The 21,510-nt window shown below is 40.1% G+C and overlaps 1 protein-coding gene across 2 annotated transcripts in view; it reads right to left on the bottom strand.

Annotated features, from left to right (window-relative positions):
• The window catches only part of CYTH3 (cytohesin 3), a 52,757-nt gene extending 36,749 nt beyond the window's left edge, over positions 1 to 16,008 (bottom strand). Inside the window, exon 1 of one of the 2 annotated variants that reach the window (XM_062588073.1) lies at positions 15,871 to 16,008. In XM_062588073.1, coding sequence (XP_062444057.1) covers positions 15,871 to 15,895 — 25 coding nt within the window. In that variant the 5' untranslated portion in view covers positions 15,896 to 16,008. Of the gene's footprint in view, positions 1 to 8,739; positions 8,783 to 15,870 lie in introns of those variants that run through there. The other variant, XM_062588072.1, reaches the window with a different exon arrangement.
• Between the last annotated feature and the right edge of the window lie 5,502 nt (positions 16,009 to 21,510).

Genomic DNA, 21,510 nt, shown 5'->3' with positions numbered 1-21,510 from the left:
ACATTCCTGTCAGATCCCTTCTAGTAGCAGCATGGAAAACTGACAGGAATGTCCCCGAGCAGCTGCAGGGGAGTGTTGGGGCCCAGGCCCGCAGCCACTCGCCAGCAATACCTTCAACTCCTGCTTTGGATTCAGGCACAGCTCATCAGACCCACCACATTCCCTGCAAAACATTCGGCGTGCAGCAAGTCTTTCTGTCACGAATTTCCAGTAACATCTATTCTTGGCAGTAAGGGAGCTGCTCTCTGTGCTCCGCTCATTAGCGGAGAGCAGTAGTCGGTTACTTATGACTGCTGGCCCTTTCTGAAGGCTACAAATCTAGTTTTCACAACATGCACGGGAAAGCTTATCTTTCCCTTTCCCCCCATCCCTGCCTGACTTGGCTTTGGAGCTGGATTTCAGACGCAGTATTTATTGCAGAAGCTTTCCATTTATACAGTTTCCAAGATCAGCTACATGATAACAGAGGTAGAGTCAAAGCTCACTTTGGAAGTAATAATTCTCTGACTGAACCTTAACAGTCTCCAAACAGCACCTACAGAATGCCATGCCAGGATGACCCATCTACTAAATAACTGCTTGAAAAGAGTAGTATTTACTTTCCTCTGAATCAGTTTTAGCTCGGAAAGATGAATGCCAAAATGCACAGTGGCCTTATGGCGTGTAAACCATCGAAGTCGGTTCCTGCAGCCCCATCCAAAAAGGTAACATTGATACCTGCTGGGGAAACTGTTGACCAGCAGACAACAACACTGGGAGAGAAATACACTATAGGTAATAAGTTTTGTTCTTTTGGTCAGCTTAGACTTGGACTGTACCAGCTTCTTGATATTGCACCAACAGCCCTATGGGCAAAGTGCCCTGCAGCCCAAGGCACTAAAAGACATCAGGAATTTATTCAGTTTTCTTAGCGTAGGAACAGTAAGGCTTAGTTTAAGCCTGTAAAGCATTTCTAGATTCTTTATAAAAGGACATCTTTAGCATTTGCAAAATGTTGCTTGTCATTATACCACTGAACAATTAGTTTGACAGGTCTCAAAGGCAGATAGAAAAGAGCTTTTTTACTTGGTCCACTGACAGAAAGTTCCCTGGGTGGACGAATCCAGTTGTTTTAAGATTAACACCCTGGTCTTCTGTTCTTCACTTCACCAAACACTACCAGTAGTTTATACCCAGGCTGGTTCAATATGCTTCGAAAATAAAGCAGATAAACAAAGAATCTAAGCATATGTTGTAAGTATGGAAATAAGTTCTATGTTACAAAAAGAAAAAAAATGCATATTTTAAGTACTCCCACCAGCATTCTAATCAAAAACAAGTTTGAATAAATACATTTTCCCTACTTAAAATTTTCCTAATAATTTCAGTTAGATCTGCTAAAGTGTTTCAATACCCTTTGTAAGCTGTTTTGTCCCTTCCTAGTCACTGGCAAAAATCACTGCATTCCTTCCAGAGATCAATGAAAAAAACAACCTAAGTAGATACTATCATTTTTTGTTCTTTAGTTTCAAATAATTTAATCGTTTTTCTCAGTTAGGTACTGAACAAGAAATAACTTGCTTCTCATTACAATTTCTGTCTAAAAAGATAAAAGCAATATTACTCTCAGTGCATCATACTTGGAGATTTCAAAATTCAGCATTTCTCCTGAAATCGAAGAGAGAAAGATTTTAAATCTCCAATTAATTAACTGGCATTCAACCCTCACCTGCAAACTCCTTCCATACCCACCAGCTCCTGCTGGCCCTATATATGTTTATAAACATTCTTACTCAGATTTCTATTTCCTTCAACCATGCCCAAATAGCAAACTTTTTTTTTTTTTTTTGATTGAGAAACAACTGACTGGGACCAAATGCTTTAGTTCTGTTAACACTACCTCAAAGGTAATAACAGTATCACTTTTTCTAAAAGAGTAAAACCTACAGCAAATCACAGCTTCTTAAGTGCAGATACCAGTGCCACAGGACAAGCAGTTACATTTAGCCTCCGCTAAGCAAGTTTCTGCAGAGCTAATCTCCCTCTTTGGAGCCAGTACTCTGCCTGGCATGAGCTTTTGTTATACAAAGACAAACTTTGAGAAAACTTGGGGAAAACTGCTTGGTAATAACAATGGTGGCAGTTTTAAGCATAAACTTTCATCACTAATAGTCATCTAATTCTGACAGCGTACACCTAGATAGAAAGTGGTCTACAGTCTGCTCTATGAAAAAACGAGCTCTACAGTTTTCCAGTTACAGTATCTGCCCTACCATCTCTTCAATATCTTAACAAATTGGACCTTAAACTTTGAAGTTTGACCACAACATCTGAGTGCCATATCCAACTGAGGCAACAGATGTTTAGCCAATACTTCCAAACGTTCATAACTAGTTCTGAAAGATTACACTGTGATCTCTAAAAGAAATAAAGGTCAACAAATACTGCTATGTCAGACAAATTTATATCAGGCTGCTAGATCCTGTTAGATCTGACTATAAATATTTTATTGTGAAGGCTTACAAGTGCTAAGACAAATTGAAGCTCCTCATTACTTTTGCCTGAATTCTTCTGTGGTTGTATTTAAAAAGAAAAAGAAATGGAAAAAAAAAGAAAAATGTAATTAATTATAAACTAACTATAAATGGAATTCAAGCCACCTCTTATTATCCTAGCTAAGAACTTATGCAAATTAAATCTCATCACAAGCTTCCTGCTTTAAACATCAATTTGGTCATTAATGAGACCCAAAAATATTTTCTACTGATCTAATGGTGACGTCAACATTTTCACTAAATACTGGAGCATGCAACTTTGCATGGGGCATACAATGTGTGCACACTAAATAGATGACATAGTTGCCATAGGAATTAATGGCTATGGAAAATGACAACTTATACAGTCCCACAGAAAATAATCACCACATTGTTCATTAATGCATGCTACCACTGTGCTTGCTCTGTTCCAGAAAGTCTCGAGAGGAAGTCACATACCGCAGCAGAAGCTGATGAACTTGCAGCCACGAGGGAGTAGAAAGGAAAGGAAGACAACTGCTTAGTTGAAAACATTTATTGTATGCACATATTCTATGTTACTCTATGTCTAGTATAACACAAATTAAGCCACTTTCATTGAGTCATTTGATTATTCAAAATTCAAATACAAGAAAATGCTTTCAGGCTAACAAGTATTTGTTCAGAATGAAACCATTCCATTGTAACGCAAAATAAAGGCTGTAAAAAGCTAAAACATTGCTAGAATTATCATGCTTTTATTTCTCAGATGTGAGAAGGACCTTTTTACGTTATCCTTTCATATTTGCAAATATCTCACAAATCCATTTGAGCTCCAGAAAATAATATAATATGGCAACAGTTAAATAGCATGGCAGTATCTGTCTCAGTGATTCAAGACATTATCAAATTACTTTCTTCTATTTAGCTTGTAGATTTTATTCCCTAGGCACCATGTATTCTCCGAATTTCCTTTAAATATATCATGAATTAAGCTAACCATCTTAAAGTAAATTTTCAAACGAAGTTTCTTACTCCAGTTGCTGAATTTTAATGGCCTTTGACATAGGCAGAGTCTACATAAACCCAATTTTGCAAAATGCACTTTAAGTTAGATTCTTGATCTGCACGTCAAGGCAGTCATACTGAAAATGATTCCTTTAGGCTCTTGAACATTTCAAGTAAAGATCAGAACCCTTAAAAACTGGAAGAAAGGCCTTAAAATACTATTCTTGGAGAACAAAGATGAAATGAAGGATCTGCTTATTTAATTGCTGTAATGACAAAAAAGAGGAAAAGTAAACTATTTGCCTTGTAACAAATTGAAATAAGGTATTAAAAAACAAATATAGGGGTGTTTGGGAGAGGAAACAATCTCAATCAAGGCAGAACATAGCTATACAATATAAATGGCTGATGGGGCAACATAGCGAAATAAGTGTTGTCATTCCCTTCATTAAACAGAAGGGGGGAAAAAGCCACATTAAGAGACCTAGAGGAAAATGCCAATCAAAAAAATAAAAATTTGGCTGCAGGTTCACAAGACACATACTGATAGGAAGTTAATTCAGTCATGATGCAAATAAAAATCAACTGTTATTAATTACAACTCATCCATAGACAGCAGCAGTCCTGTCACTGCAACAAAACCTCCCCATTCTTACAGCTCATATTGGCGACCAAGTTCAAGAACTCTCATTGAAAGCTATTACATTTCACACAGCTATACCAACTGCAGAAAATTTTATATTCCAATTAATTCGTGTGAGAAGTGTCACGCCTACGAAGCATACTGTTTTGTCCACTTTTCACTTCCACTTTGAAGTCACAGATCAGCTCGTACTAGCTCAGGAAGGAAAATAAATTGTTGTTCCTCTTAAGTTTTAGTTCTGTGGGGCAAAGTGCCAGGCTATCTGCCAAGCCAACAGACTGGCCACAAATCTTTTTTCTGTTCCTTTTTTTTCCCCTAATAGAAGAGTTAATATCAACAATGAACTAAGGCGAGTGTAAATGAATACATTAACACTTTCCAGGACTGTGCTCTGGACTGTAGTTATGTTTAAAATTCCTTTCACTATAATTGATAAATATAAATAGCTTATGTTATTTCAAGCTAGCTCTTCCAATCACTTCAGACCTATAATTTGTATATTGTTATTTTTAATCTTATTACTTTGACTAGCATAATCACAAATTGATGAGTACTGTATTGAAAATTAAAGACTCAGTAATACAATTGTGACATTTGGGTAGTCACTTGATGGATTCCATCTGCAAATTACATCTGAAAGGAAGATCTAGAAAAGAAGCAGAGTCTTAAAGGACAGTGCATTTCTACTTCTGTACCATTAATCTCAAGCAATTAAGAAACAGGCTACAATTATAAAGAAAACTGAGAAATCTGGCCTTTTTAACACAGAAAAAAAAAAGTTTTGAAATGAAATAAGAAAAGGATCCATTATTTTGACTGTCATTAGATGTTCTCACGTTCAGTGTATCTGAATGCGAATTAATTGAACTCAGAATGTTCAATCTCAATCCAAACCATCTTCTACAGAGTTAGGAGGACAAAATATATCCAAAGTAAACCAAACTCTGAGGGGAAAAAAAGAAATACTAGCACTCTTCACTCCTTACCTACCTAGGCTCTGTGGAAAAAAAAGAAACTACCGAAACAGAGTATAAATTAAGCTCATAAAGTCAAATTTGTTCTATGGATTCCACTTTGCAGCACTACATATTGTACCAATACCTTAAAAAGAGTAAAGAATTTCATTTTAATTACAGTGTTGCACTATGAATGATCAACTGATTTCTTCTTTCGTAAATAATCTAAAAGTATGGTCACCTTCCCATTCCAATTACTTAACTTTATTCCTGTTTAAAAAAATAAAACAAGAATTCTTGTATGACTTAAAGTCTAAAACAAAATCCGAAGGCGTTTAAATATTTCAGGATGGGATTTATGGCAGAGTTCTGAAATGGATACTCCTAGTTCCTGTTGCTTTTACTGGAATATTTTTACAGAGAGTCACTTTTTTTCCCACCCTACCCTTTTCCTTTACTGAATTTCCACACAATAACTTAGATTTGACCATCACCGGACATCTGAACAACAATAAAAAAGCTACAGCTGGATCCTGTATTAGTCCCAGCTGCATAGGATCTTTGGCTATGTTCACAAAACAAGAGAGCCAATAGGAAAACAGTAGGAGAACTTCTTTTGGTAGCTTGATTTTGAATATATTGTTTTTCCATATGGTACTACAACAAACGTTTACCATTCAATGAAAATTGAATTTGCACTTCCAATTTTTCATCCTTTTCAAAAAAAAAAAAAAAAAAGGCATTTTTTCCTCTTTCAAAACCTTTACTACAGAATGCCAGAAAATAATCAGCTCCATATGGTCTTTCAAGTCTAACATACCACAAAGGATATATCTGCCAAGTTCATCCACCCACAGGCTCCATAAACTTTAGAGTATTATTTGTATTTAATTTGGATTACCAATTTCATCCAACCTTTCCCCTTCATAATACAAGTTACCTTTTCAGGCTTCCAACACAGGTAGAAGATGCAAGGGGAAATTAAGTATTAAGCAAAATAAGAAAAATGACATAATGTGTCATTTTATCCTTAGGATATCAGTGAATTCACAGACGGAAGGATTTAAACCAGCCTTTTTCTGTTTGCTCTTATAAAATATCACCTAATCTTTTAAAACATTCATGTGAGACTTAAGTCATTTATTGGTACAAGACCAAGACTAAACATTGCAACTTTTCCAACTAACATTGCACAAAATGAGAGTGAAGAAAGTTAGAAGTATTTTGATTAAAAAAAAGGGGGGGGGGAGAGAGAGGAAAAAAAACACTCGGGGGGGGGGGAAGCTTCCTCTCATTTAAGTTACTGTATTTAATGCACAAAAATCCACTTCTTACAGCCCCCCCAAAAAATCCACTCTGTATGCTTTATTTGTCTGTTCTTACTGAAACATCCACAGCAAGCTGAAATGTCACAAACTGCCTAGAAAAGCTGATCTCACATAATAAACAGGAGAGTCAACTTGAGGTTCCCAGCTTACAGAACCAGGTAGGGTCCCCTACACTAAGGAACAACAAACTAGTCAAATACCTGAAACCTTTTAAACTCTCCCCTCTGTGGTTGCAATCGGTTTCCTAGACACAATAGTCATTTCTCCAAACTCTGTATCTGACTAACACTGCCTACTAGTTTCAACTTCCATTTCAGAAGCAGTTTCTCTATAAAGTGCAATTCAGGAATAGCAGCACAAGCGACAGGAGACTGCAGGAAAACAAGCCCAGATGTTCTCCTTGTCCCCAGACGAATGCGGGATGCAACTTAAAAAACGCTGCAGGTACATAATACAGTAAGCTGGATAACTAAACAAGCGATATGTCAAAACTGACTTGCAGAAGAGTGAATTAAATTACAAGGTTCTTTAAAGTCAAGAGGTTACTGGGACTATAAACTCATACTTGCACAATGCCAACTAGCCGTTTCAGCATCTATGCAACTAATAACCAGTGAAAAATGAGTTTTCCCCAACTAGTATGGGGTTAGAAATGCAAGACAAAACTAAGGTTTGCTTCAGCCTAACAGAGACTCTTGAAGGTATATTCCTGAAATATTAAAGTATTGGTTTTGGATGGGTCTGAAGCAGAAATCTTTCAGTTAAAAATAAATAAATATATAAATAAAAAATAAAGGAACCACAAATAAGAAAAAGAAAAAAAGGAAAAAAAAAACACAAAACAATACATAGGCCCATATTCATCTGCCCCAAGGAATAAACTGCACAGATGTATTAAAATGGCTCATCAGCCTCATACACAGTGCAAGGATCTGGAGCAGTAACTGGATCATCAGGTTTGTACACAGTAGTTCCCCGTGTAGGCGATCACAAATGGCTGAGCACTTTACACGTTTAAGAAAGGGGTCAGGTTCATTTAGCCTTCTCGAGACGGATTCCAAAAGGTGCTACGCAAAACCAAGCCCATCCTGTTTGCAATCGAAGTTTCATGGTCAGAGAACGCATTTAATCTGTGGGATTCTTCACACAGGAGCAGAATTTCTCCGCCTGAGAGCCACCATCTCCTCTAGCCGTCACTTGGTTTAACCCCAATTTCCTGGGGAGAGGGGGAGAAGAGAAAAACAAAAAAAGAAAAAGAAAGAAAAAAAAAAAAAAAAAAAAAAAAAAAAAACTTTCCTCCACATCCCCTGGCTGGCCAGTTATGAGATACAGAAAGAAAAACATGCAGCAGCTTTACAAACTCAAAAATTGCATCTGCAAGCGGTCACAACTGTACCCAGGGAGAGTACACATCCTGGTGGGAAAATTCCTTGTCGGTATATTAGAATGACTGGGCAGGAAGTTCATTAGTCCAAACTTCCCTGAGCATGAGACAGAGAGAGGGGAGTGAATAAATAAATAAATAAATAAGGAAAATTGTGCTCAGAATCTGACCAGCAAATATTATACTTCTTCAAGAGATTACAATGTCCTTTTCTGTAATATGCAGTGCAGTTAGCTATTGAATTATAAATGCCCCCTTTGGGCTGATGCCTCCTCTTATGTAGATTCCTATTAAGGCAACAGGAACTGTTTTTTGTTATAACTTGACCCTACAGACAATATTGCTTATGAGCTAAATAAAGATCATTATTAAAGAACACAGTATTTACAGTATATGAAAGCAAAAATGTAACAGCAAATGAAAACTTTTGAGAACTTAGTCTCGAACAAGAAAACAACCTGAAAAGTGTTCTGTAGTATGAATCAGATAATGCAAAATACACATCTTCACGCTAGAAGATGCATCGACTGTTAATGAGGCGGTTGTATAAAAACGTAGACGTGACTCATTAAATGATCACAACTCACAGCTCCTCTCAGAAAAAAAGTAAGCAGCAATTTCCCTACTTGCCTGTGCCAATTCTTTCAGCCTTTTTTTTGCCCGTTTGTATGTGTGTGAGAGCAAGGGAGCAAGCAAGACAGAATAAACTTAATTTCCTACCCATCTACTCCTTCCCCCTAAGTACTTTAAACCTTCCAGTCAAATTCAATCTGATTTGACTGCAGAGTAGATACTGCAAAAAGCGTTGCGAGAATCGGTAGCTGGGCAGAGAAGAGACTCTAAAATTAATTCCCACAGTTACTGCTCAGCCTCTCCCGTATCCCGAGAGGCAGCCAGCAGCCAGTTAATCCGCACGCGTACCCCCTACCTGGCCAATCAGCGCGAGCACGGCTCCCATCCAGCCGCATGAAATAACATTACTTATCCAGGCAAACGCGTAGGGGGTGGGGAGCCAGAAATAGCATACTGCGAAGATGATGATGTGTGGTATGTCGCTGGGGACACACAAAAGATTTGGGACTGCTACGGGAGATGGCGAGGACTTGGGGACATTAGACAGTTTCTATCGACTTGTGTTTCATCATTCTCGGTTTTCACAGGGTTTTTTGTTTGTTTGTTTAGGACTCAAGGTATTCCGTTTTTGTGTGAAGGACCCACATCCACAGATAGCATCCTCATCAGCTCAAAATTCACCTGAGCCCTTAGAGAAGGCAGGGAAAGTCAGACTTTAAATCAGTTTCAAGTTGCACTAATGAACTGATCCCCAATTCTTGTTTTGAACAGAAGAACGTTCACATGGAATTAAGAACAACTATCAGTTAATAGTCTTACAGCAAAACATACTCTTGTTAGTACAATTTCCACTTGGTTGTTAAATGACAGTATCGAGTTTACAGTTCTTCCGCATTTCTGGCATAAGGTAACTATTTCTTTCTATAATAAGAAAAAAAACAGAACATCTGAAAAAGAGGCTAATTAGTAAAATAATGCAAAGTCTGACCTGGTAACAAATTGGATGAGAGATCTTAGCACTCCATATCCTATATGAGATTAGGATTTAGCTTTCACAAGCTTCTAGCATGCTACGTTTCCTGTTAATCCACAAGTTTCTATCAAATCTGACAATTAAAAGATGACCAGACAAGAAATTAATCTGTAGAACCTGGTATTGGAGCCCATGAGAAAGAGAGAGGCAACAAATACATTTTTTTTTCTGGGAAATACTGCAAAAACCTTTAGGTGCTTGCCTTTTTACATGTTAATCTTTATGGGAAAAACTGTCTATTGATATCACACCTATGTATAAACAGATACCAGAAATTCAATTGAATTGTGGAAACAGTTATGTATCCCTTCATTTTCTTTTAATAAAGCTTCACATTATCAAATAATGAGTTTTAAGAACCTCAGAAAGTAATGAAATAGATGCAACACAGATGTTGACCCCCCCCCCAAAAAAAAAAGAATGTTTTTACTTCATAGCAACCAAATAGGTCAAGCCATTTCCTTCTTCAGGCAAATCTCAGAGGACCACAAAACACATGGTTTTCTAGTGGATTTTGTGCATCTATCCCACTAAGAGGAAACACTGCTGTCCAAAAAATCTGCAATACTAAGTTTTCCCATGAAATTGTTGGAATTAAAAGGAGGAAGTCATATACAATTTTTAAAAGTTTGCTAGATGTTAAAGTTATTCCAATGGCATAATTAAATACACTTTTAATATCCAAGTCAGATGTCTTTCCTGTACAACATACGGCTTAAGAGAACACAGAGCGAGAAACTCAGGAATGCCAGTCATGGCAGTTCACACATTTTTTTCTTTGCTTCTGCACAGCTTAAAGTAAAATATCATGTGTTCTTCACTTTCACAGGATTCCTATCTTACAAATGTATAAGTTGACAGGCTTTCCCAGGGAGGTAGCTGCCAAGAACTTATTTTTATCCTCAGTGAATGAAGCCCACGGTCAATGTGTCAAAACTCTTTACTAATATGAGTGCAATTCAACAGCACATGCTTAAGTATTCAAGAACTACAGGAAGAATGAAGCACATAACTCACTATCACTTTATCAAAAAGGTAGCAAAAAAAATATCATATAATATAGATTCATTTGATCACCACAAATGCTATCCTACCTGCTGGCTAGCCCCAGGAAGCTTGCAGAAAAATCAGATTAAATCTATGCATTCAAGCAGAAAAATTAATATTGTATAGGAAAACATAATTTATTTCACAGCTTTAAGACTGCAAAAGTGTTCCACTCCAATACTTTTGCATTGCAAGTGGTCTCTTTTAATGTCATTTTTCTATGACTTCATTCTTTCTTAAAAAGAAAACTGAAGAAAATTACAACATCGAATTATTTTCTTGTCAATAACCAACCAAGATGTTGGTGTGTGTCCACAGACATCAAGAAAGGCAGAGGGTAGAAACAACATTAAGAGCTCTGGTTTAGACTCATTAAGCTTAAGATAATAATTATGCACTCTTAAGATGTTAAACAAGCCAACATTTTAACTGCGAGAGATGGTACTGGATCCGGAACAGACAATATACGCTGTGAGTCATCAGCTTATACACAATAGTTCAAATTATTATTTGCAAATTTGATTATCCAGAAACAAGACGTAGAGGAGAAAAGAGCAGGAAACCAAGGGAAGGGTCCTGCAAATCCTCACAAGAAGCTGGAAGGAGAACGATCACCTTCAAATGAAAAAACGATTAACAAGACAGAAGGGTAATGAGAAGAGAACAGTCAAAGAAGCCAAGAAAGAGTAAGATTTCAAAAACAAGAAATATAGTAAACAGCACTAGAGGCAGCTGGCAGGACAAAAAGGAGGAAGGGAATGTACTGAGTACAAGGGGTCAGGACAAGTGTGGAAAGGACCTAGGATGAACCTGGAGGAGCTACTCTTCAGACAGCAAAGGCAAGCAGCTCCCTCAACGACTTTCAACATGAAAGAGAGATGGGGCAGGAGTTCAAGAAGTAAACAGGGCCAAAGATGGGGTGTACTAAGAAAGAGACTAAAGTATGTTTGTATTGGGAGGGAAAGGAAGCAAGCAAGAGATAGCAGCAGATAAGACAGAGCTACAGTGTAAGTGAAACAATTTAAAGGACAGGAGATAAAACTTGTCTGTTGTACCAGAAAAGGAGAGACCTACTGGACAAGTAGAAGAGCAGAAGAAACAGGAGGAAATTTGCACTGTATTTCATCTGCTTTCTTTTGAAAAAAAAAAAAAAAAAAAAAACATGCAAAATGCAATAAAGAAAAAAAAAGAGATGCAATAAACATGGTAAGATTAAGAAACTGAATTTTAACTGCAGAATGTATCTTGGAAAACAGTTTGTTGCCTCAAGATGCACAGCCTCTCAAACGGTAAAGATTCCTGTAGCTCCAATGACGGTAAAAGATTGTAATATCCATTTAGCAACAGCAGCACACAGGAAGCTCACATTCAGGTGGCTATTACCATGATTCCCAAGATTATTCAGCAAAGCATACACTGTTCCCGTAAGTAAATCCCACTGTTCCCCCCCCCCCCCGATGTAGCAGTACAGACAAATGCTATGTTATTGTTGTATTGTTCCACTGCAATTCATGGTATGTGGTTTGTGTTGCTGTGCACAAGAGACCGCATGTCATTTTATAATATGTCAAATTTGGTAACCTCTAGCAATTTTATAGGCAATAATTTAATGTTTTCCTCCAGATCACTGCTAAAAATATTGAACATCAGGCTAAGAAAAATATGGCAACCTCTTTCTCTATTATATATATGATACCACTAAAAATAGTTACCATTTCAAAATGTAATTAATAATGTTTTATGATGGCATTTTTCTTTTAGAGTGATATTAAATTGGAGTAAAATTATTATACTATTGAATGACAGGTTAGCTTTACAAACAAAGACAAGACATTCCATTTAGCATGAATATGTATTTATTTAGCAAAAAAGCTTTAGTATGAAGCTCTTGATTCTGTCATTTACTTGTTTCTTTTAATTGTGTCTCGTATCAGCTATTTTGCTCTCGCCCTAAAACCAGCACAGGTGGTTAGTTTAACAGTCAGGTGTGTTTTTTTTATTCTTGACATTTCCCTAGAATGTTTTGTAAATCTACAAACCTGCCTCCAAAGACCTTTTCGGACAACTCTTTAAAACTACAAGTTATCCACTTTAATGAGTAGGTAGTGCTAACACACAGGAATGTTTATAGGAAATGTATTTTATCTTTTGCAATGAACAAAATATGCAATTTTAGACTTAAATAGAAAGCAAGTCTATATAACCATGAGAAAGACGCATGGATTCTATCTTTAATATCTATCCTTAAAAGATATTACAATGTAAAGAACAGAAGAGATCCTGAGGATACTCATGTCTATAGGTGATGTACATTTTTAGAAAAAGTGTTTCAAGTTGATTGTCTGTGGGGTTTATTACATTTAACAGCTTTTACCTACAAATGGATAACTGCTTTGCTACACAGACAGAAGTCAGATTGCTAAATTTGCTTTGGCAGCAAATCTATTCTTCTGAGTCTTCTACAAGTCGAGCTGGTCTCTCAGTCTAGTTCCTAGTAAATGGCTGCCTCTATAATAGAAACAAACATCCTACCTGGCACCACTGCTGGCAAGTGCAGCCAAGGACTAGCAGAGCATAGCAACTGAGCAGCCCTCTCACCTCCAAATAAGCTTCAAGATTCAGCAGTAAAGCCTGGAGTTCGGGAAACAGTAGAGAAGTGCTCTGCCATAATTAGTTGCTACAGTGTTGTTTATTCTTCAAGCAGAGGCAGGATTTTAACTTCTTTGTATGTCTGTTCAGAGCCCTTCATAGAGTTAGTTTAAAACAAACATATACACAAAAGTTGATCGGTAATTGATCTTGTAGTGTCTCCAGATGGAGAGCCACCAAGTTGAACTGGGGGGACTCTGAAGCCATTGCACGACTAGACTCAAATTCAGAAGGAAAAAAAAATAAGCATATTCTGCTATGTCTTCTATACAGTGATACACATAGACTATTTATATATTCTTTAATTACACAGAAGATTTACTATTTAGCAGTACACAATCATACCACCTACCGCCAACACCAATATTCAATGTAAAGATCTCAGTTCAATGGTACCATCACTACATTAACAGCACGCACATAAGAAAAACCTCAGTCAGATCACATGTGATACTCAACCAAGTAAGGACAGGGAGGAGAAATTTCCTGAACTAAGTGAACCACAGAGATATTTTAACTAGAACACAAAAGTAGGTTGAAACAAACACTAATTGACTTGGATCATATCACATTGATAATCCATGCACACAGCCTCCACTGAATCAATGGGAGTTTTGTGCATAAATGGATTGTATAATATAAATGCAAGCCCCTATTCAGACTCCACATACAAAAGAGAAAGCAGTACTAAGAACAATTCCCTGAATTAACATTTCTCTTCCATTAAATGTTTATAAAATAATAACAGCCAACTTCACATAGCTCTGCTTTCACTCACAGTTTTTATAACATGTGGTAGAACAACCAATCCCATTTGATAGATAAGGAAACTGAAGCATAAGATGAGAGCTAAACTGAAGAGCAGGGCAACAGGCAGAACTGAACTGGGAACAGAAGTTTACCTCCTGAATCACAGTCTAATGTCCTAGCTATTTAGATGCTTATCTAGTTCAAGTCTCTCATTAGAGATTCTATGCAGTTCTCAAATAATTTTGCACACTTCCTAAGCACCTGCACACACTGATAAGCGTAGCCCCATGAGTTTCCCACTCAGTAATGAGAATCTTGGGAGCCCTGCAAATGTCCTGTCGAGTTTCAAAATGCTGACAGCCCTGCTCAGATTCACTTAGGTTGTATCCCAGGACTTGTCAGCAGCGCTAAAACATTTTAAAATTGACTGGCTGTCAAATCAACACTTTCCACGTGCACTGTACTGTTTAAAAAGAAAGAAAAAAAATCCTAATTTAAAATAACAGTTCATTAGCTGGAAATTATCTAACTAATCCTGGTGTTCCAGATTGATTGTGTGCCGTAAGAGAAGCCAGAATGGATCTCTATTTTGAAAGGAATGTAATACTCACAAGAACCTAGTGTAAAAGTCCAAACACACTGATTGCAGAAAAACTTCCAGTCCTATTGGTCTGTGACTGTTTTACTGTAAAGCCAAGTAAGGAGGAACAGAAAATACACTGTAGTTTGACCAAAAAAAAAAAAAAGGAAAGGAATGGGCTTGAATCTAGAGAATAGTTTAACTTGCACATTTAACACTATATTATATATATATATATATATATATATATAAAATATAAAAGACTTCTTCAGCAATACAACTAGTCTTACTAAATGCAGACCAAATCCTCCTGAGATTCTGAGTATTTCTTCTCCCCTGAAAACTCAGCTCTGAAACTCTTAGCAGCTTATGAAAGATTGATTCTGCAACAGGTCCACTTTAAAGTCTAAAGTCTTACACGTGAAAAAAACCACCTGACGCGGGTTTAGTGTCAACACGCACAATAACTTCCCTTTAGGACAGATGCAAGTCCACGATACTGTAAAAATAACATTATTTTGAGTATGAATGAGTTTTCTGCTCTTCACAGTGTTCCAGTGTTTCTGATGCTAATTTTTAAACGAGGGCTGGCTTGTTTTGTCACGGTGCTCCCTCTTCGGATTTTTGCTAATCGATCACGGACAAATCAAGCGAGAGGAGCGCTGAGAAACGGCCACAGTTACACAGGGCTGTTCGAAGACTTACTGTTCTGATTCATCTTGGTATTTTTCCCCCCCAAGTTGTCAAAACAAACACCGCACCCACTCGATTTCCGAGTTGCGGGCAATTCTACTTAGAATTAGCAATCTCCGCGCTTAATCACACGCGCTTCAGCCATCGCTTCGCCTCTCTGAACGGGAACCAGCGCGCTCAAACGCGGCGCGTTCACGCTGTTGCTCGGCGGATTCGCCCCGCAGCTCTTCACCGCGGCCGCCGGGGGCCCGGGCCGGCCCGCGCGGTCCCTCCCGCCGCCCCCGGCGGCACCGGCCGCTTCCCGGCTCACTCCAGCCACCATTAGCACCGACGAGACGGCAGAACTGGTTATTCAGACCGGCTTTACACACGCGCGCTCGCCAAACGCGCTGCCTGCTGCGAATCCGCCGTTCGCTACCGACCTCCGGCAGAGCGGAGAGCAGCTCCCGGCGGGAGAGCAGCTCCCGGCGGGCGCCAGCCCGGTCCTCCCCGGGGACGCGCTGCCCTCCCGCCCTCAGGCGCGGTTCGCCCCCCACCCCGCGCCCGGCGCGCCGCTCGGGGCCAGCACGGAGCCTCCATTACGATGGCACACGCGCAGGCACGCAGCTCCCGCCCGCCAGCGCTGCTCTCCCCACCGCGGGCCCCGCGCTCCGCTCCGCTCGCCTCGCCCCGGCTCCGCAAACGCCCGCGGCCTCGGGGCGGCCGAGCCGCGCTGCCCCCGCTCCGCCGCTTACCGCCTCCGCCGCCCTCCTCGTCCATGTTGGGGCCGCAGGCAGCGCGCTCCGCACCGGCCGCGGCGGAGGGAGGCCCGCGGCTCGCTCCACCCGCTCGGCGCCTCGCCGCCGCTTCCACACCGCCGCCGCCGCCGCGCTGCCCCGTCCCTCGCCGCCCGGCCCCGCCTCAGCCCCGGCGGCAGCAGCCGCCGCCTCGGCCCAGCCGCCCGCCCCTCTCATGTGACCCGCCGAGGGGCGGAGGGGGGAAGGCAGGCAGGCCCGGCCGGCCCTGCGCCGCCGCCGCCGCCGCCGGGGCGCGGGTCAGCGCCGCGCCGCCTCCTTCCCGGCCGCCTGCGCTCGTCGGCGCGGCCTGGCGGCGTCGAGGCCGCGGGCGCGGCTGTGGCGGGAGGCGCCGGGAGGAGGACGGGCCGCGGCCGGCGGGGAGCCGTTGCGCCCCTTGAAGGCGTCTCAAGGAGCGGGGCGAGGCGGGTGGTGGCCGCGCCGCGCAGGAGGGGCGGCGGGGGGCGTCGAAGCGCCTGGAAGGGCGCGCGGGGCTGCCGCGCTCGCTGCGGCGGGCGCCTCCCGCGGGCGGGGCCGCGCGGGTCGTGCGTGGAAACGGGCCTGTTTCTGCGGTAGGGCAGGGCGGCCCGTGCCCGCCGTCTCGGTGGTGCGTGGGCTCTCCAAGCTCACGGCCCTGGGGCTCGCAGTACTGTGGCATTTCCCGCACTTCTCAAGGCGGCGGCAGCCTGCGGGCTCCGCGAAGGCAGGCGGGGCGGCGGCGGCGGCGGCCCCCCTTCCTTCCCAGGCAGCACCCCCTCGCTGTGTCTTTTTTAAAAAACCTCGTGTGTCCAAATTTTACTCAGAAAGGAAACGGGGAGAGGAAAGGGTCAGCCAACAGGAAAACACCACTTTTTTTCCCCCCATTTTCCTGCTGCAGGCTGGCGCGGGCCGGGAAGCTGTGTCAGAAGCGCCCTCGCCTCGTAGCACCGCCTCGCCCTGGGAGCTGGGCTGTGGCGTTGACAGCCCCTCTCCTCGGTTATTCTAACTCGTCTGGAGACCGTACGAACATCACAAGCCTTTGGTGCTGCTCTGTGCTTCACGGTTTAAATTCTAAAACGGCTGTGTTACGATTCTAGTAAGTTGGTGCGTAAGAAGGAGACGGTTACACTGAACAGAAGTACTACCTTGGTAAGAGATTTGTTGTGAACTATGGATCTATAAAGCGCAGTTACAGGATGGCTTTAAAACAAGTTTGAATGCAGAGATGGTTGACAGTGGGCTTTGAATGTTTTGCACACTGAACTTAATTTACATTAGATGGGTACTGGGCTTGTGAGAAAAGCTATATTTTTGTATTGTAGATTGTTTTCATTTAATCTGTACTGTTTTGTATTTAAGGATTTAAGGGTCTCATTAAATCTTGAATTAGCAAGATTGCTATGGATTGCATTTTAAACTAGATAGCAATAAATAGGGAATGAAAATTACTGTCCCCCATTTTTTTTTTAATAATCACAGAATTTAGGAGTAGAAAAGCCTTGCTGGTTGTCATATCCTTTCCTCCACAAGAGTGTCTTCCTTTTTTTTCTGTATAGCTCTTTATCAGTTAATGAAAATTCTGGAAATGATCTTGATTTCATCTTCAATTTTCTTGTAGAAAGAAATAAGCTTAATCTTACTTTGATAAGTTTCTTCTTTCAGTAATGTAAATGTTTCATTAATGTAAAACTCCATTTTATGACCATAGCTTTTTTTTTAACTTTGTAATTCTAATCAAAAGCATGAGCTATGATGATGTTCATTACGTTGACAGTAGTAGGGAATTGGTAACAATTTATTAAAAGATATGAGAAAATTCGTAATTGCATTTCTTAACACAGAAGGAAATCAAGTAATTGCCAGTGTGCCATCAGACTGGTAAGTGTCAGTCACAGGGGGATGGAGCGATGCATCTTAGTGTTGGAAGGAAGAAAGAATCTTTCAGATCTTAGTTAAGGTGGTAGTCATCCCATATGCAAGTAGTCCTGTTTCATGTCTTCAGTCAACACATCACTCATTTACAAGTCTGGCTTATTGTGACTTCTGCTAGTTTTGATAAGAAGGATTTATTGTTACCTGCAAGGAGACAAATTCATATGAAAAAACATCTATATGTATTTCAGAAGAATACAATTAAATATTTTTTAAAAAACATTGAAATGCAAGGAATATAAAATATTATTCTACGTACAAATATTTTTAAAGAATATGGATATATCTTTAAAAACAGGATACATGCTTAAGGTATATAGATATTCTGCAGCATTTTGTAAATAAGAATTACTTGGTTGATTTTGTTACTTGTTCATTTAGATACTCACGTTTAGAAAAATGATGCAAGTATTTCATTTCCTAAGACAATATCTTGTTGATAATCAGCGTGACTGTCATTGAAACTCAATCATTGTATTTGTATTAAAGAAAACTTTTGTTTCAGATCATAGAATCATAGATTCAGTAAGGTTGGAAGGGACCTCTGGAGATCATCTAGTCCAACCTGCCTGCTCAGCCAGGTCACCTAGAGCATGTTAGAGAGCGTTGCATCCAGGTGGGCCTTGAAGATCTCCGGAGAGATCCACAGAAGGAGACTCCACAACCTCTCTGGGCAACCTGGTCCAGTGCTCCGTCACTCTCACAGTGAAGAAATTCCCCCTCACGGTCAGGCGGAACTTCCTGTGCTTCAATTTCTGCCCATTGCCTCTTGTCCTGTCAGATGGGACAACTGAAAAGAGTTTGTCCCCGTTCCCTTGACACCCTCCCTTCAGGTGCTTGTACACATTGATAAGATCCCTCCTCAGCCTTCTCTTCCCCAGGCTGAAGAGGCCCAGCTTTCGCAGCCGTTCCTCACAGGGCAGGTGCTCCAGCCCTCTGATCATCTTCACAGCCCTGCGCTGGACTCTCTCCAGTAGCTCCATGTCTCTCTTGTACAGGGGAGATCTAGACAATCAAAAAACTTTTAAGAAGCATTGCCTGATAATTTCCAGGCAGGAAACTCTTAGTCCATCATCATGTCTTTTTTCCCTCATTTTATGGTTTATCAGTACTTGAATAATCTGTTTTTCTTGATCCCTTAAGGCAACTCTTAGATTTTCTCTGTCTGGCAGATGGGTTTTAGCCAAGTATTGCTTCTTAAATTTTTTATGCTGTCACACACATCATATTTGTCTCAGCTGGAAAAATACGTTTATAGAAAGTCTTCTTTGCTGGTTGTCTTACCAGTTTCAAAAGAGTTTGCACCTCTCATTTAGTCAAGATAAATTTTACATGCGAGTATTTTATATTGGTTGGGGGAACATCAAAACTGGGAGAAAGAAAACAGATGAACTTCTAAATCATATCTGGATTTTGTTTGCAACTTGCTTTAAATTACAATTATTGACATATTTTGAGGTTTTTTAAGACTTCTAAATGGACATAATTTACTCGTAGCATCAAACATTACTGTTTTTGGAAATCAGTGCTGGTTTCCATTGTGTAACACTGAGAGGGGCTGCTAGTGAGTCACTGAGTAAAGAACACCGCAGTGTCCCAGAGAGGAAAAGCAAACCTTTTAAAAATTGCAGAGGTCCAGCAGCTCTGTAATACTCTGATCTGAAATACGCTTTGCATTAGAACTTACTCTACCTGAGAGTACTGATTATGCATACAGCCAGACACAAACAGGATGACTTCCAATATGAGAGATATGCCTAAAATAACAGAAAAAGAGGACTTGGATTCAAAGGACCTGGAATTAACCCAATCATCAGTTGGATTTTGTATTGAGTTTGAGAGGGTTTTCTAACTAAGGAAATTGAATGAGCTTGATGTAAAGTGAGTAGAATCCTGTTCTCCAAAAGAGAAAGCATTAAGCAAGACCATACTCTGTTCCCATCCTGAGAAAGAGTTGTAGTCTGTGATTTCAGATCTTCTGGCTAACTCCAACTTTAGGGTGTGTAAATGTATTATTACATGCCACTCTCAAATCCAGTCAAGGCCTGAGCTGGCAGCTGCCCTGGCTGGCATCCAAGTGACAAGCTGGGCACACTCATACCATTGTATTAGAAGGATTAGATCAGGTACTCTTGTTGCTTCAGCAGTAAGCATTTGATATACAATTGCGTATCTCCACATGAGCTGGCTCAAATCTGGGCTGCTGGCTAGTCAGCAATGCATAAATCTGGAATTAATAAATATCAGACCATAAATTTAGACAGGAGTAAGAACTGCCAACTAGTGACTGTGACTTTTAGTGCCCTCTCAGTCATGTTGATGTAACTGTGGAGCCATGCTGTAAATCGGATCACTCAACACAGATTAAAAAATCCTAAAGTAGTTGTTTTTAACTTGAATTATCCTGCTGATAATTCAGTGGAATTTGCATCTAAGTTTGCATCTTGGTCCTACAAACAGTTGCACTGGCACAATTGCAGCATTGGTAGACTGTGACACAAGGATGACATGGGAAGAAGAAGGGAAAGCAGTGATGAGTTCTTAAATTTTGTCGGTGGAGACAAGATCCTGGTGTAACCCTAGCCTTATTCTGAACTGCAAACGGTGTCAGGGGCTCTCCATCAATTTCAGTTTTTGATCGCTCATGCTCAGCCTATCTCAAACTGCCTATAGCCAGGTTTATATGTTTATTAATATGTGGTCTGTGTAATACTAAATCACTTAGTGGTACTGAATTGATCCCATTCAAATATGAATATGTAGTTGCACTCCTGCCAGGATTAGCTAAGTACGAATTACAATGTTTAGACCAAGTTTTATCCTGGCTTTATACTGTGAGCAGGGAGACAGATTATACCAACTCTACCATAAAATCGTCAGGGGTAAAACCACCCTTCAAAACTGTGGGTTTTTTTCTTTAACAAATTCAAACCATTGGATTTAGTTTGTACTAAGTATTTTGTGCATGTGGCGACCCTAGGAGTGAATTTATGGAAGTCATTGAATCGCAGTTGTATTCTGGTGAGAGCTTGTCTTCAGCTTCTCTTGTAGGTTAATTTTTAAATACATAGTTCCTGCTGAATTCAGGTGTAAAAGGGGAAGTGATTTCTTGTTAAAAGGTGATGTGTAATACTTTAAGTTCCTACTGTCTCTAATCAAGAACCATCCCTATTATATTCTAACTAGTATAGCTAGAAAAAAACAGACAAGGTCTGAAGGAGAAAAACATCTTTTAAATTCTTTCCTTCCCATGATTACACAAACTATTTTATTCCTTTCACATCCTTACAGATGTAAGAATAAGATAATCCCATATGCTTCCTCGTCAACAAAAATGTCTTGGTATTTTTTTATCATAAGAAATATACTTCCAATTAAAAAAAAATCTTCACCTTAACTGTCTTTCTAATGCTGTATTTCTCATTATGGTCTTTAAGAAAGAAAAACTTTGTCTCTAACTACAAGATGTTAAGCAAAGGAAAGTCAAAGTGAAAACCTGGCGAGTACTGAAATGAAGAGTGTTTCCAAGGAAATGGAGGAGACTCGTCAAAATAATTCCTGATGTAACTCCACTTACCTCTGTGTAGTTACACAATTTGGTACCTTATATATAGTTCCTCTGTGGACAGAAAAAGATTCCTGTGATCTCAGTCAACATAGTATAAAATAATCATCCTTAAGAAATAAAAA

The sequence above is a fragment of the Rhea pennata genome, chromosome 15 (assembly GCF_028389875.1).
Source record: "Rhea pennata isolate bPtePen1 chromosome 15, bPtePen1.pri, whole genome shotgun sequence".
Lineage (NCBI taxonomy): Eukaryota > Metazoa > Chordata > Aves > Rheiformes > Rheidae > Rhea > Rhea pennata.
Note: the sequence above shows the minus strand (reverse complement) of the source record. Positions and strands in the feature narration are given on the sequence as shown.